This window comes from Coptis chinensis, chromosome 6 (assembly GCF_015680905.1).
Source record: "Coptis chinensis isolate HL-2020 chromosome 6, ASM1568090v1, whole genome shotgun sequence".
Classification (NCBI taxonomy): domain Eukaryota; kingdom Viridiplantae; phylum Streptophyta; class Magnoliopsida; order Ranunculales; family Ranunculaceae; genus Coptis; species Coptis chinensis.
This window is the reverse complement of record NC_141461.1, coordinates 97,625,173-97,641,139: the sequence shown is the minus strand read 5'-3', so window position 1 is coordinate 97,641,139 and position 15,967 is coordinate 97,625,173. Positions and strand designations below refer to the sequence as shown.

At 36.5% G+C, this 15,967-nt stretch overlaps 1 protein-coding gene, 1 long non-coding RNA gene and 1 pseudogene across 2 annotated transcripts; 2 read left to right on the top strand and 1 right to left on the bottom strand.

Annotated features, from left to right (window-relative positions):
• The first annotated feature begins 502 nt into the window (after nucleotides 1-502).
• Nucleotides 503-970, top strand: LOC147495915 (tetrahydroberberine oxidase pseudogene; annotated as a pseudogene).
• A 2,643-nt stretch (nucleotides 971-3,613) lies between these two features.
• Nucleotides 3,614-4,258, top strand: LOC147495914 (uncharacterized). Its single transcript, XM_086568492.1, has one exon. It carries the CDS (start codon nucleotides 3,614-3,616, stop codon nucleotides 4,256-4,258), a length of 645 nt encoding a protein of 214 aa, XP_086424618.1.
• A 9,940-nt stretch (nucleotides 4,259-14,198) lies between these two features.
• Nucleotides 14,199-15,435, bottom strand: LOC147495913 (uncharacterized). The gene is made up of 3 exons (XR_015199480.1): nucleotides 15,398-15,435; nucleotides 15,144-15,248; nucleotides 14,199-14,471 (listed from the first exon to the last, which is right to left on the bottom strand). It is a non-coding gene; the product is annotated as an uncharacterized LOC147495913 (long non-coding RNA).
• Nucleotides 15,436-15,967: the final 532 nt, after the last annotated feature.

Here is a 15,967-nt window from a genome sequence, read left to right as displayed (position 1 = left end):
ATTCTACCTGCGGCACAAACCACAAAAAAACAAAAACTTTTTGTCATATCAATTCTTCCTACCAAAGTCAACAAGTCAACCATCATATTAACTAAAAGCAACTAAATCCAAATAATTCAACTACACAAGTTCAGTATACCTTTCTGATTTTTTGGTGAACATGTTTATTTAAGTTTTCTACTTAAATTTGTTTGTTTGGCCGATTTTCCACTCCCCTCAAATTCTGCTAAGTATCGTGTTAGTCCATTCATGTATATTAGTCACCCTTTTCAGATTCTAAACGCCACATATCATATGACCAAGGAACAAAAGACAAAAGACAACAATATCAGTTTCTTTTTAGCCAAGTACATGTTTTGGTACGTCCATTACTGGCAACAGTTAGTCTTGGTTTACTAAGTACTAAGTAATATGCCACCAATCCCACCGCACTCGTTCTTCGCCTTTGATTCCCATAGTTTAATAAAATTAAATCATCCATGAGTAGAACTGAATTAGAGACATGGTCCCGATCTCGACTATATTTCTCACACTGCTTCCTGTTGTTTCCTTGATTTTAGTTTCTTTTTTGAGCAGTAGTGCTTCAAGTTCGACAGATGAAAGCTTTTTTCATTGTTTGAATGCCTCACAGCAAATATATTCCCTTAACACAGCTTCTTACTCGTCTCTCTTGTCCTCATATCATGAAACCATTAGAACTTCATCCTTCAGAGCCCCAAAGTCTTTTGTCATAGTTACAGCAAATCTTGAATCTGGAATCCAAGCTGTTCTTCTTTGTAGTAAGAAACATGGATTCGAGATTAGAATGAGAAGTGGTGGTCGTGACTATGAAGGCCTTTCTACTACATCTAATGTCCCCTTTATTATAATTGATCTCGTGAACTTTCGAAAAATCACAATAGATATGGACGATGAAACTGCATGGCTTCAAGCTGGTGCTTTTTCGGTTTTGGCTTACATTTTGAGTTAAGGCCAGAGACCGTATTCCTTTTATACACCCTTTTATGGTTTCGCCAACCAACAACTAAACAGTCCCAACGTATTTGGATAGATCAAATAGAAGAATTTTTATCTAATCCAAATTTTTATCTACTCCACATTCTTTTCTAATCTAATTTCGTCTCTAATCTTAATTCTTATCTACTCCGCATTCTTATCCGCAACCTTTGAATCCAATTTTTAGTTAAATTCATTTTCTTTCTATTATTACTAAACTGCCCTTACATTTAATTTCAACGGTCTAATCAATTTTCGTATTATTACGTAATGCGTTTGGTACAGTTTTCAACAATCAATTTCTTTTGAAATTTTTTTCTGTGCATTTTTCAGCCATTTTTTAACTACATTGCGTCCCGTATACGTTAGTTTGACATTATTTCGTTTCCGATAATTTACGAATTTTTTCCGATTGTCCATTTTCCTATCGTTTACGTTAACACAACACTTTGTTATACATTCCGCTTACTCTTTTCTTATTCCAAGTTTTCCTTGATTTTTTCTTTTGCTTATATGAACTTCGTTCATGCCGATGCCAAAGAAGGGATGTTCGAGACACCCCACCTACATTGGCAAACGCCCATTAGTAGGAGTCTCTATTTTATTCATTTAATCGGACAGGGGCTAAAGCCCAATTTACAATCCATGGATCAATGCATGGGGCATTAACTCATGTGTCTGAAAAGGTGAACCTTAGCCACATGAATGGCTTGCCACTAATGTACATTGATTTATGTCAAGATTCATTTCTTATCAAAAGAGATAATTATCGGTTGAAAGTTATAGTCATCATATTACTCAAATTACAAGATTACTTGTTTATATAGACTTCTACTCTACCTATATAATATAAATACCAAACTATTTTTCATTCGGGAACTACGTTTCGGAGACTTGATCCCACCGATAATTTGGGTGCGTAGGCAACCCAAGGTCAAATCTCATCATTCCCCCGATCACCATCATTTTTTAATTACTTTTCTACGTTCTTCATCTTTTTCATCAACACTTGGTGTTTTGATCATATTTGGTCGAAACAGTATTATTTTCTCTATGAGACTTTAATGTTCTTATTTGTCTCTTGGGCATCTTGGAATTGCTCGTTGGTGGTTAATAGATCATGCAGCTTGGTCCATGGGTAGTAAGATTGGAATAGACTAATAAATATGTTATTATCTCAAGTCCAATTTGTACTGTAAATACTTGAGTACTTTGAATCTGTTTTAAGATATTTGGTCATTAATAGATATGAAACTAGTCTAGTTAATAAAGTGGTCTTTGAAAGGATTGGGTTTTTACCCAAGGACATCGATATGTATACATTTATATACATATATGTATATATATGTATATATATGCTGATATCATGATATTTTGTTCGACTCGTGACTCGAATTTGCATTATATTTAACAACTTTTCTTCGGTGAAATGTTATGTGGTTAAAGCACATTAACCACTTGCACTCTTTCAAGTAATGTAGGTGGTTCAGGATTATACATAATTTTGAAATAGAGTTATCTAGTTATTGATATAAATAAACCAAGCTTACCAATTAGATGGTACATGGCAGTGAATATGTGGTCGAGGTAATGAAACTTTACTGATGAAAGTTGGAAGTTAGTTGTATTGTTATGTATTAAGTATTAGAAAGTGACCTGTTGTCTTGATTTTTCAGGAACACACTGGATGCAAGGCATATGGAGCTATTTTTAACTAAAGGATGCTAGAATGGGAGCTTGGAGTACCAAGAGATAGGATCTCATGAAATCAATTAATATATACTGATGGAGCCACTAGAGGCATTTTTGACATAAAGCTTCCAGAGATCCTTCTGCAGTTGATAATTAATCTATCTAAAACTACACCATAAACAAACTCAACCCTCGCTCTTTTACAAAACAATCAATTATTGTTTCGTGTGGAACTTGTAATTGGAGTGTCTTTCGAGTTTATATTGCTCTTTATGTTGTGGCTGTCAACACCAATTTACATGGAAATGATGGTAAACACCCAAACATATATAGAGCTAATGTGTTACACAAGATATGTTCTACTAGTTTACTGATTTTCTATTTGGTTTGCTTGGAAATAGGTATATGCATCACATACCATGTAATGAGCTAAAGCTTCAACTGTTAACATCAAGTTACCATTAAGCTTCAAGGAACTAGGTGAGACTGAAGCAAGATAGCCCTGCACAGTAGTGATGGTCCTTGCATTGTAAGTTTTTAAGTGAGATTAGGCTGGCGGCATGTATATCGTACATGGTCGATTTCGCAGTTTCATAGTTTTTTATTTTGGGGATGATGATATGTGAAACGTGTGTTAGCGTGAATAAAGTCATAGGAAGTTATGCGTCACGTTGTACGATGGAGCTTGGTGTTGAAGACTAACAGAAAACAAATTGGTATTCATAGATGAGGCATTGGTTGGTGATAGTAATGAAGTCTTCAGAGGTTAGTGTAGGGTTTAGTTTTTTTCTTGGCTAAGGTGTTGGTAGGCAACTTGTTTAATGTATTCTTGCTAGGATACTTGTATGTTTTGGGTTTGTTTTTTATATGTTTGTACGATGGGGAAAATCCCTACTGTATAGTATTTCTGAAATTCTTGTTCACGATGAGCAACAAGATGCTCAGAGACTTACGAACTTATCTGCAAGTCTTAAAGCCACAGGTAAAGGACACGGACTCAATTAGAAGTTTGTTTCGTAGACTGAACATTGAGGCCCAATACAAGCAACAGACCAATGTAGAATGCAGTTGGACTCCACCATTAGGTGACCGGATCAAGGTCAATACTGACGCTGCGCTTAGCAGCAATGGCCTAGGTCATGGGGGAGTTATGCGAGATGAAATTGGTCGGGTACTTGCTGGATTCACAAGAAGTGGGGGTCTACACTCGGTGATTTTCCAAGAGCTCAAGGCCATTGAAGTGAGTGTAAGTAGATGCATTGAGGAAGGCTATAAAGAAGTTGAAGTGGAATCAAACTCAATGAGAGCCATCAATGCAATCAATAAACGAGAGAAATCACCTTGGTACTGCCGAGACGTGCTTGCTGCCATCGAGCTAAAAAAGCAAGAATTCAACTTCATATCCTTCTCACATGTTTTTAGAGAAGTGAATAGAGCCGCAGACTACCTTGCAAGCTTAGATCAATCTAGTAATTTTTACACTTTATATTTTGTCCCTCCAATAGATCATGTTCTACAAACTATTGTAAATGAAGATGCGAGGGGAAAAATCTATGTAAGAAGAGTTTAAAGTTTAATACAGGTTAGGGTCAGCCTAATCCTAGCTTAACTTGGAAAAAAAGAAAAAAAATTCTTGTTCACTTATTTAATAAAGTTATATTACTTGTCAATAGAACTAGGATCTTGGTATATCATTATATGTTGTATTTGTGATTGTACTATATTGGAAGTGGGGTTGTGCGTGGTAGATTTTGTTAGAATTGATGAATAAAAGAATTTGGTTGATATAATGGAGTAAACGTGTGCAGGCGCAGGTGCATTATGAGTGGCCCAACAAAAAAAAAGGCCCACGAAATCCAATTATAGTAACGGATACACATCCGTTAGAAATGGATAATTGCCAACAGATGCAAACAAATTTGTAAGCGTTACTAATACATTGTAACATTTGATATCCGTTACTGAAATTAATTTCAGTAACACTTAATAACCGTGAGTAAATTTAGTAATGGATATAACCGTTACTATTATCCGTTACAATCCATTTGTCACGCTTTTGTGTCAATGCAAGATAACCGTTACTAATATTTTTTGTAACGGATTTATATCTGTTACAAATCGACTGTTATGGTGTAGTGTTTGAATAAACTGAATACAATTTTTTCTGTTGAATACTATATATTATGTATCTTTTTATGTTTTTTATTCTGTTTACACTCCAATATGCAGTGTTGTCCTATTGTGTATTTAAAATTTTAAATACAACACCCTAGCCATTATTAGGTCACCTCACATTGTGAATTTATTGGCCACACATTCATGAGTAACACATTTTTTTTAAAATCCAAGAGTACACCCAAGTCACCAACAGTTACACCATGCATAAACACAATAGTTTGACTTAAAACATAAGCTAGGCAATGCACCTATACAAATACTAAGCATAGACGTCCCTGAATGTGCCTCTAATTAGTGCCTCTTAGTCTAGCGGTCGCGGTGGGTACTTGATTGGAGAAATTGTAGGTGTTGAAGGTTACACATATAATACTTATTTTGGGTCACCAATTCTTAGTGAGTTCTTGAAATATCTTTGTATGCCACCATTGGGCTTGGGGAATTTGTGTAGGTAAGGTTTTCCTTAAGTTCTTAGTAAACAAAATAAGGTAGATGTTTAAAGAAAAAATATATTAAAATAAATAAATAAATAAATGTTTCGTTTTGATTTTGATTTTTGTTGCTTCCAAAATAAATAAATAAATAGTGTTTTCCTAAGGGTTCAAGATATGACAAATCGAAATGCAAGATTGCGACATAGACCTTGAAACTGGGCTGTAATTTTAGACAAATTGCATGACAAACAACATCCGTTGAAAGGTTTTGTGCTTCTAATAGCTTCATTTGTTGCTTTGCATATGTTCTCTTCCACAAGTTGTAACGCCTATAAAATCCATAATGATGTCAAGCATGGTACCGGTGGTGCCAAAAATACGGGGCCCTAATGACGACTTCCTCTTTATGTAATTGGATTTGCAAGAGCTATTGCCCGAGAGAATACCCATGTCCCAAGTGAATTGCAAACACCAAACAAATCGAAAGTTTAAGTCATCATATATTCAACACTAGAAAAAATGCCTACATATGAGATGTTAACATTTGACTATTTGACAGTGAAATATCCTACTAAGACAAGCGTCTGTATACCTAGTATGTAACCAACAATTAACGCATCAAACATATGAAATGCAACTAGAAATATATCGAGCTTACTTCTCAACGAGCGATAAAATTCTAATCTTAAGAGCATCCAAAAATAGTAAAGAACGCCATAAAGAAAATGTGCATGAAAAATTCCATACAACTCCACTTATGACTTAAACTTTAAGTTTCAAGGAAGAATACATGCAATGTGACAATGCAAGCAACCTCGAGTATTCAATAGAACTAAGCTCAAAGAGAATATCTTAGGGGAGGACGCCAAAGAGCTCACAAACAACAATGCACATGATGGGAGATGCGTCACAAGATTTAAGCGCTTGATGTGAGAACATATATAGTAACGGATGGATTCATAGGTCAGTTGAAAGAAAGAACTTATAATTACCCCACAAATTCAGTATAAGAGATCCTTTTCAGTTTGAAAGTATATGTAAGTGGTTCGTTGTGAAGATCCAAGATTTTGAGAAAAGTGACCAACAACATTGCTCAAGAGGTTAAGATGATGAAGTTGATTGACCACCCAAACGTTGTTAAAACCCATTGTGCTTTTTGTGAACGATCGGATTTGTGGGTTGTCATGCCATTATATGGAACCAAAGTTAAGTTCAACATATACTCAAGACTGCTTATCCATATGGGTTCGAGATGAGGCGGTTATCTCGAGATTTTGTATGAAGCAATCAAGGGTTTGGAGTATCTTCATGAGGTCATATACATCGAGATGTCAATCTGGAAACATCTGACTTTGGTGTTTTGTGTGTCTTTTTATTGTTGGGATAAGTAGAAATCAAGAAAAACTATTACAGGGACACCTCGCCCTGGAGATTATGTTAATGGAAGAAAACTTATTTCATTATGTAGGTTGCATTTTCTCGCATTCTTCTCAGCTGATTGATTGGAATAGAACAGAAGACATATATCATTCACCAAAACTTAAGAACACAACCTACAAAGATACAAAGTAAATGCAGATTGAGGAGAATACCATGTAAACATGCTATGATCTTTGGTGGACTCTTCTTGAAACAAAAGATGTTCATAATGCTAATATGCAGTTGGAGAAAACCATAAATCACCTGCAATGTCTTTCATAAGTGATTTTTGTTTATGGTAGAACATATTAAGCTTTATAAGCCTAGAGCATGCACTCTCTCATTTGTAGTATGGGAGCGCAAGAAGAAAAAAAATAAAGGATTTAGTCTACCATAAACAATTTTTTTTCCCGATAATTCAAAACATCAACAATTGAAAGGGTGATTCAAATAACCAATCAAATAAAATAGGTAGTTTATTTCAAGCAAGTTTTATTGTGATAGGATCATAGGAATTAGGAAAGTAGTAGAATTTAGTTCCAGAAAGAAAAATAACCAAAAAAAAAATTTAATTCTCTACGTGAACTATAAACTAGCAGTTTTTGCATTAAGACAAGTAAAGGTTCTAGATCATTGCACTCTCTCATTTGTATTATGGGTGCGCGAGAAAAAAACATCAACAATTTTTTTAACCGATAATTATATTCGTCAACAATTGAAAGGGTCAATGCATGGGAGATTATATTCAAATAACCAATCAAATATGTAGTTTATTTCAAGCAAATCCTATATGCAAATAGCAGGAATCGAACATCAGTCAAATGTAAGGGAGGTTATTATTGCATTCTATGATAACTCAAATATTATAAAAGGGGGGGTTTACAACAGGAATTATTGAGAATTAGATGACTCTCTTAGAGCACTGAGTATCATAAATGCTATTGAGCACGTATATGAGTTCATTTTAAAGCATATTGTGTTTGGGGTTTGACATACAAAGAGGGATGACATATCAGGCTACAAACCAATGCAAATCACAAAAATAAGCATAATGGTTTTTTGTTTGGCACACAACTACCTGATGATGGAAACAACATTGAAGTTTTTTAAGCACTTGCAGTTACACGTAAGATTATAAAGAATATGAAGAAATATAGGTTTTTCTAACAAAAACATTGATCCAACGTTCCAATTTTAAGAGGCAATATATTTAAAAGTTTTTGGGCGAATGCCCGGGTCCAAAATCTAGTGTGGGACTAAAACAATAATATAGACTTCAAAACTGGTTTCCAAGAGTTTACCAACCAATGTGGGATATTTGGTAACAATTGTTTCCATATGTACATCTGTTACTTCATTAGTCACGATAATAATTGTTACTAACCCAAATTTGTGTCTGTTATAAAATAGTTGTTCTGGTGTAGAGATGTAAACTCGGTTATAACTCATGGCTATGTACTTTCACTTGTTAGTGGACAACTCGGAAGTTTTTGTTTATTAATGATTAAAAGAATATTTCCCTGTGTTCCAATTTGGATGATGTTTTAGAATCTTTTTTGGTATGTTTCATTCAATTTTTAACAACAAAGGAAAGCCGCGTTAGTAATTTGTTTTTATTATTTTTTCAAAAAGAAAAAAAAAGAAAAAAAAAAGCACCGATTTTAAGAATGGAGATATAAAGAGAGAAAAATCACAGTTCTTAATATAAACTGTGAACTATCTGTCTATGAGATAGACCACCTTTTTCATTACCATTTAGAATAGAGCACAATTTTCCTGTAAAATCGTGGTCTACAGGCTTAATAGAGCCCGATTTTTAGGTACTAAAAATGTGTTCTTATGCCTCAAGTAAAAGACCACAACATGGCAGAACACGGTCCTAATTTGACTTCAAAGGTGTGCTCTTGTGATGTACTAGCTTTTATGTAATAGTGTGGACTAGGATCAAAGGCAGAACAAAGGAAGCAAAGGCAAGTAAGGTGAAAGCTACAAAGATTACAGAGCCCATTGCATTAATGTTTTGTTAAGTTTGAGTGGCAGCCCACCCCAACTCTCCCAAATAAATACAAATAGTAGTAATAAAAGTGTACTATTTACCCACCAAAAAAGAAAAAAAATAAAATCAAGTGACAATTCGTAGTAGCAGCCCCCTTACTTATAATCCTGGCCTGCCCCTTGTAGCTAGAAACCAATTTTAGAACTGGTATCATATAATCATATGCATCATTTTCATTGTGCTCAAAACACGACTTTTCTTGTATGCAAATCTAGACATTCTATCGTTCTACCGATAATTAAATTCACCAAATCGTTTCATTTCAATTATAATCTTTTACGTACCACCAATCCCTTTCAATATCATCAATCCAGAAGGAAAAAAAACAATTGTTACGCATTTCAGATCTACCGACTTACCGAGAGTATTGATAAAGGGCAACCCCATCAGAGAACGCTTACCGCATAGGACGACATTTGTAATTTGGTAGTGTAAATGCTGACATGGGCCATTTGCACTCTTCTTCCGAGAGGCAAGTTAAGATAAAGATGGTTTCGCAAATCCTCTATTGCACCTTGGCTGCTTAGTGCTTAGGGCATCACCAATAGAAGGTGTAGATGTACACTTCCACCTATGCTCCACATAAGAGCCACTAGACTGACACTCAGCTCCCATTTCCAACTTAAAGTATAGTTGTATATTTATACACTAGGTGATCAGCCAATGGAGAGTGTAAAATGTATTTCTTTTTTCACTATCTAATACAATTATCCTTTAGTGAAAAAAAAAAGATCTTACCACTCGTTGTACAAAAACGATTAATTTCGACATAATAAATGGCGGTTCCCAAAAAAAAAAGTTTGAACTCCGAATTCCGAACACACAACACTAGTGACTACCGAGTACCAACAAGTGCTTAATGATGAAATAATGAATGAAATGCCAAAAATGGTCGACATCCCGGTTCATGTCATGGCCACTAATATTTCGTTAACTAGGGAAAATAAATAAAGGTGCGCACGTCTCTTTCCTGACTTGCAGGTATTTAAATAGTAGATTCCTAGAACCATAATACAATATATCGTGATATCTATTGAGATTTCAGCAATGGATACAAGAATATCGCGATATGTGTAGAGATATATTAGACTGCAAATATCGACGATATGTCGACGATTTCGATGATATTTACGATATATTTGGAGATATATTGCAATATTTGGGGATATTTGGCGATATTTTGTGTAGGTAATAATTTTATTTAATATTTACCATTATATCTCAAGTAAATACAAAAGATATATCATGATATATCTAGAAATATCATAATATCCATGATATTTTGGATATATCCGCAATATTTGCATGTGAAACAATGTAAAATATCCCCAAAGAGAAAGATATATATTAGGGATGTAAATGGGGTGAGTTGGGGGTTTCATCCCCATCCCGATCCCCAACTTTGATTTTATTCTCCATACCCGCCCCAATCCCCACTTGAGAGTAATAGGGGATTCCCCATCCCCGCCCCGTATGGGTACCAGGTTCCCATATACCCGCCCCATTCCCCATTAACCAACTTTGAAACAAAGAAAAAAAAATCATGACTTGTACTCATCATACTCACCTAACTAACTAATTGTACTAAAAATTTTTAGACCATTTAATAAAAACTAATAAGTTTTCACAATAGTCTAATTAGTAAATTAAATTTGCAAGTACAAAAGCTATATTCTAGCTCAATAATATCTAAGTTTAAGTATCTAACCAATAATATCTTTCATATAACATAAAGTGGCTTCGGTCTAGTGGTTTGAGGGTTACTTTTCTATAACAAGGATCTTGTGTTCGACTTGCATACAAGTGAAGAATTTTTAATTAAAAAAAAAAAGGGGGTAACTTCCCGAATCAGACGTTGACTTTATATTTAGGACAACTGAACCCGTTGAATACGGCAGAGATCATTTATTCCACTGCCAAACGTGGCCCCCACTTGCTGAATGTAAGAAATACCCCTAATACCCTTGAAGATATTAGTGTTTTGTTTTCAGAAAAAATGATATATTATTATACTAATTTACATATATACTCTTGAACATCTCCCACCCTCTTGGCACATCTCTTCCCACCTAGTACATCAGAAGTTATTTATCTCTCCTATTCCTACCCAAATAGGACGTCTCTTCTTCTCTCTCAACAACTTACACTCCTGAGTAGAAAGTCACCAACGAAAACTCCCTTTGTTCCCGCCCAAATTCCTTTCCCTCCCTTTTCTCCTACGTCATATTGACAAAATTGTATTGAAAATGTTTGGGAGCTTCCCTATTGTCTTATATCTTAGTTTAGTAGTTGTGAAATGGAGTTCTAGTATAGGAAATGTATGACAGGGCCTGTTTTTTTGTTTTAATCAAAGATATGGTTTTGTTAATCCCATTATAAGTACGGAAGTATATGGCAGAACAACGTAGTTTTTATCGGTACAAAAGTATACCCGAAAAAAAAGAAAGATGTAAATGCGATGGTAGAACACGGTAGTTCTAGTTTTTATTTGTTGTACAAATGTATACCTGCTAAGAACAAATATGTGTATGTCCAAAACTCAATATCGAAAGAGAAGTCAAAACATGTAGTGGAGTATGATCTTGCCCATATATAAAGTACCAATATACAAACAAATCTAAGAAGCACCACGTGAGCACCTTCAATAATTAGTACTGGAAAGCTATGATGTTGTTTAGAAAATGGTAATATGAGCAGAGGCATCAAAGATCAATTTATTTCCAAAGAAGGCTTATAATGTCTCAATGGTATTGTATGTTGTTTTATAATGCCAAAACTGGTGTAACCCTCCAGTTGAATGAAGCCCAAATTTTTGAGGGTAAACCACCGTGGTTACTACATTGGGAAGCTCCTTTCCAGATTTTCTTTAGATATGAGACGTGAAGTGAGGTATGAAGCCATGTAAAAGTTGTTTCAATGTACCCCGTTTTGAGAATGGTTAGACTATATGTCCAAACCACACAATTTTGTAATGTTTTCTTTTTTATATAATTTCTACTTAACAAGCAAAAAAAAAAATGTTGTTTTAGTCTGGAAAATAGATCACGTGGTAAAGAAGAAAGATCTATATAAACGTTCAATTCGTGGCATACTCCAATTGACGGCATGTTGTCTTCGTTTAGGTGATGTTAGTAGTGTAGGCAAAATTACTTAATTAAGAAAGATTAATCTTAATTAAAGCAATTAATAACAAAATATAGTAGCACATATATCATTTAGTCCATTCAGGGACTCAAACACTGCATTTTTGAGTTTTTCACGGTCAACCCCGATTCTACCATTATTCAACCCCGGCAAGCGTGCCGCCACAGCAAGCAAGTCTTTGGCCACCGTATTTCTTATCATTGCCCCAGTCCGGATGAAATTGAGATGCTGATTTCGCAGTAGCTGATCTGCAAAAGCCAGTACGAAGACCCCGCAATTGTAAGAATGCATGCGCTTTACACAGGGGCATTATTTGATATTTCACTTTTTCGAGCTTTGATTGTGGTATACAACCTTGTCGAAAGCATTACGAGGGCATACGGAAGGAGGGTACCGAAGCTTTTAGGTAGGGGTTTAGGATCGGGCGATAGCTCGCCAAATGAATCATATATCCGGGAAGTGCGGGTGGGGAAGTTGAAGACCACCATTATCCAATGCATGTTTGAGATATTGAAGGCCATCATCATGCCCTTAGATCCGCGGTGGCGTATGGGATGAGGGTATTTGGTTGGAGCATACCTCTGAAGGTCATCTTTTGGTTCGATGGAAGGTTGGGCAAGGATAGAAATCTTTTTGTTCGTAGTCAGCCTCCGGATCGGTAAGGCTCACTTCATGATTCATTACAATGACTCCCACCGACCGGCGATCGGTTTAAACAAAAGTTATTTTGCGGTCTCAAAAAGCCTAGAAAAGTAAACGAGAAAAGAAGTGGGTTTCGGTCAAATAACGGGATCGATCGTATCGGGGATGCCGTTGTAGGGTGGCGAATCCGGTTCGAGTACATCATCGAGTTGGAAAGTGCGTTATGGGCCTGTCAAGACGTGAAGCGAAATGACCTAGGGCTTACAAAAGAAATAACGAATTTATCAATAAGACGAAAATGAGTTGCGAATTAAGTTGGGTAAGTTGAGAGCAGCATTGACATACCTCATCATTTAGCCAGCGATTAGGGCTAAGCAAGTGGTATGTGCTCATGCTTAAGTCCAAACCCGACCATAAAACCCGAGCTTTACAGAGTTAGAAACACCGGACTTTAATAGGTCGCGTTCATGGTACCACCAATACTGCCTGTGCAAAGGTATTTTGGATCAAGTGCAAAATCACGGGCTCCAAAGGCATATTTCTCCCCGGTAACAATGGAGGAATTCCTCTTTATTAATGGGCCACCCACAATCATGTGTTCGAAGCCTCCCGATCATATAATTCGCAGCTTGCTCCTCGGATCAACTGAATTTATTCCACCGATTCAACCGAAAGCAACTCCCTTGGCGTGACTAGAACTCCCGGGCAACTCACGGTACCATGATTGACAATTTCTTCCCGACCCAAAACTTTCCCATCGGTAACCTAAGAAAAATCAAAATCGTAAGAGATAGTAAGTATCTTGTTTAGACGGGGGGAACATAAAGTGTTATGATAATAACAATATGATATGTGACACTTTAATATATTTTGAAGATCTCCCCGTTCCATTACCAATGGAGTTTTAATCCCATAAGCCACCTAAGTAAAATTATGGTTAGTCGTGGGCGGGAACCCCAAAATGTCTTAGAACGCCGCCATATAATGTACTACATATTGTTTGGTACATATTTAAACAAGCTTGTCACTGTTCCACCTTTGTAGTAGCAAGTTGGTCCAATTTGGACTTCGGATATTTGACCCTTCACATCGGCAGTTTTTTCAACATCATTTTTAAAAGCTAAACCATTGGCGCCGCAGTTTATTATCGCGATCAAAGTCCAAACCCGACCACCTTGGCCGATAGTACTCTTCCTCAATGATCCCACACTCTAACAAGTCCTTTGTTATTCTTTCTCGATATATGTTCGCCTTTTCGATGCAAAGACAGATCGCGAATTTCGTGAAGGCGTACCGCAAAGGCAAGGGTGAAGCGCCAATCAGCCTGTTGCCGTCATCCGTTTGGCTCATTTTGCAAACTCCGATTTCACTGACTACCAATTTGGCCATGTCTATACATCCACTATCCAGCTTCAGAAGTAAGGAAGCACCGCATCAACAACTTGGTTAAACGTGGTGTTGGGTCAAGAACCGGTTGGCACCATCCTTAGGCTTCTCGATGAGTGCGGACAGGCTACAAGGTTTGGATGTGGATGTAATCGACCATAGATTCCAAAGATGTTACAACAACTCTTTTCCCTTCTTCTTGGGATGCAGGCTTCTCTACTTTTAACTGTCTCGTTTCATTGCCTCGGTTCCATCGATTGGGGCTCAACTGAAAATTGCTTCAAGACTTCCAGGAAATTTGTTAGATGACAAGGGAATAGCTTCAGCGACTTTGCGTGGTAGAAACCTGGCTCCATTTGTAGTTGTGGTGAAGTGCACGTTCATTTTTGTGCCAGATTTCAAGTCTTTCTCGAGGAAGAAGGGAACGTTAGGGTCAGCATGAAGCTGATCTTCTGATGCAGCATAATTCCGGTAGTTGATGAAATCATTAAAACGGGCTATGACCACGACAGGCTTTCCTTTGTGGCCTGTATTTACATCTACGCCAGTTACTAAAGTGATCAACTTGTGCGATAGATATGATACAATTTTCATGAGAATTGCATGGAAAGCATATATAATGGCTTATTAAAAGATCAGCTGATCGAATACTCTTTTAATAAGAGTGGCGACCTAAGATTCCCAAAATCATTTAACACTTGAATCGGGGGAAGAGGATGTATGGACGTATGGTCAGGTTGGTTATGTTAGAGAAAATTAGCTAATTAAAACTTTCAGAAAAAGTGTATGCATATTCACATTCAAACCTTAACCTTATTAGGGCCCATAGCAAAAGCCAGTCATACCATTGGTCCATTGCCACTGACTTAAAGTAGAGATATAACCTAGTTGTTAGCTTACGTGGTGCAACAAAGTCTAGACATGAGCATTTATATACAATTGAATAGTTACTTAATAAAGAGTGTGACAAATTTGCTCTAAGTCTTGTTGTGGGTGGAGCTAGTTCATAGAAATTGTAGTGCTTAGTATTATTTGGAATTCTCCTTCCAATTAGTTCAGTACGTGATTTTTGCCGGTTCGGCCATGACAGGAGTTTGGTTTGAGATTATTCGGTTAAGATTTTGGCTTAATGGTGATGCAAGGCAAACCTTATTATTAACAAATAAACAAAAGAAAATGGCTTGGGTGCTAAAACAAACCAGGTCGTAAAAGCTCTCGAACTGCTTTTGCATTGGAGTGTTAGGCAGCACTTTGTCCCAGTAAACCTCCGAAGGTAGAGCAGCATGGTTGACTACCACTGCAATCTGCAACAACCACTTAAACCAAGTCAATTCAACAGTATGCAAATTTACACGTACATAAAAAAAAACTCTTCCCTGAACTACTAAACCATATATCCTTTGTTGCTTCAAAGTTCTTGGACAACTTTTTCGCAAAATATATATGAACTTACCAAAAGAATAGCAAATATAGGTAGTAAACGTGACCCCACATGGTTACGTTCTTTGAAACATACTTAAAGAGAAGAATGTTAATTTTAGTGGAATGAGGGAGTCTGATCCTCAATTTATAGAGATATTATTAACTCTAAAACTTAAAAGCAATGCACAACATCTGCATTAGTTGTACAGGTGGAGAGATGTAAGAAGTCGATCTAGTTTTGATGATGTCAGGTGGAGAGATGTAAGAAGTCTAGTTTTGATGATGTCAGGTGGAGAGATGTAAGAAGTCTAGATTTTGATGATGTCAGGTGGAGAGATGTAAGAAGTATAGTTTTGACGATGTCAGGTGGATCAGACAACTTTCTTTGTGATGAAGAGGGGTTTACCCACAGCACACAGAGGGAACAGGAAATAGGCCCATATAGCAAAGCATCAGTTAGTGGGTTTAGGTTGTCCTTGGATGAGTGGGCAGCAGATATGAAGCCTCCTGCTGACTTGGCAAGGGATCAACATTAAAGGAAAGGCTGCTTTTGTGATGTCCTTCATGGACGCAGATGAGGATTGTTGGGATAACAGTGGTT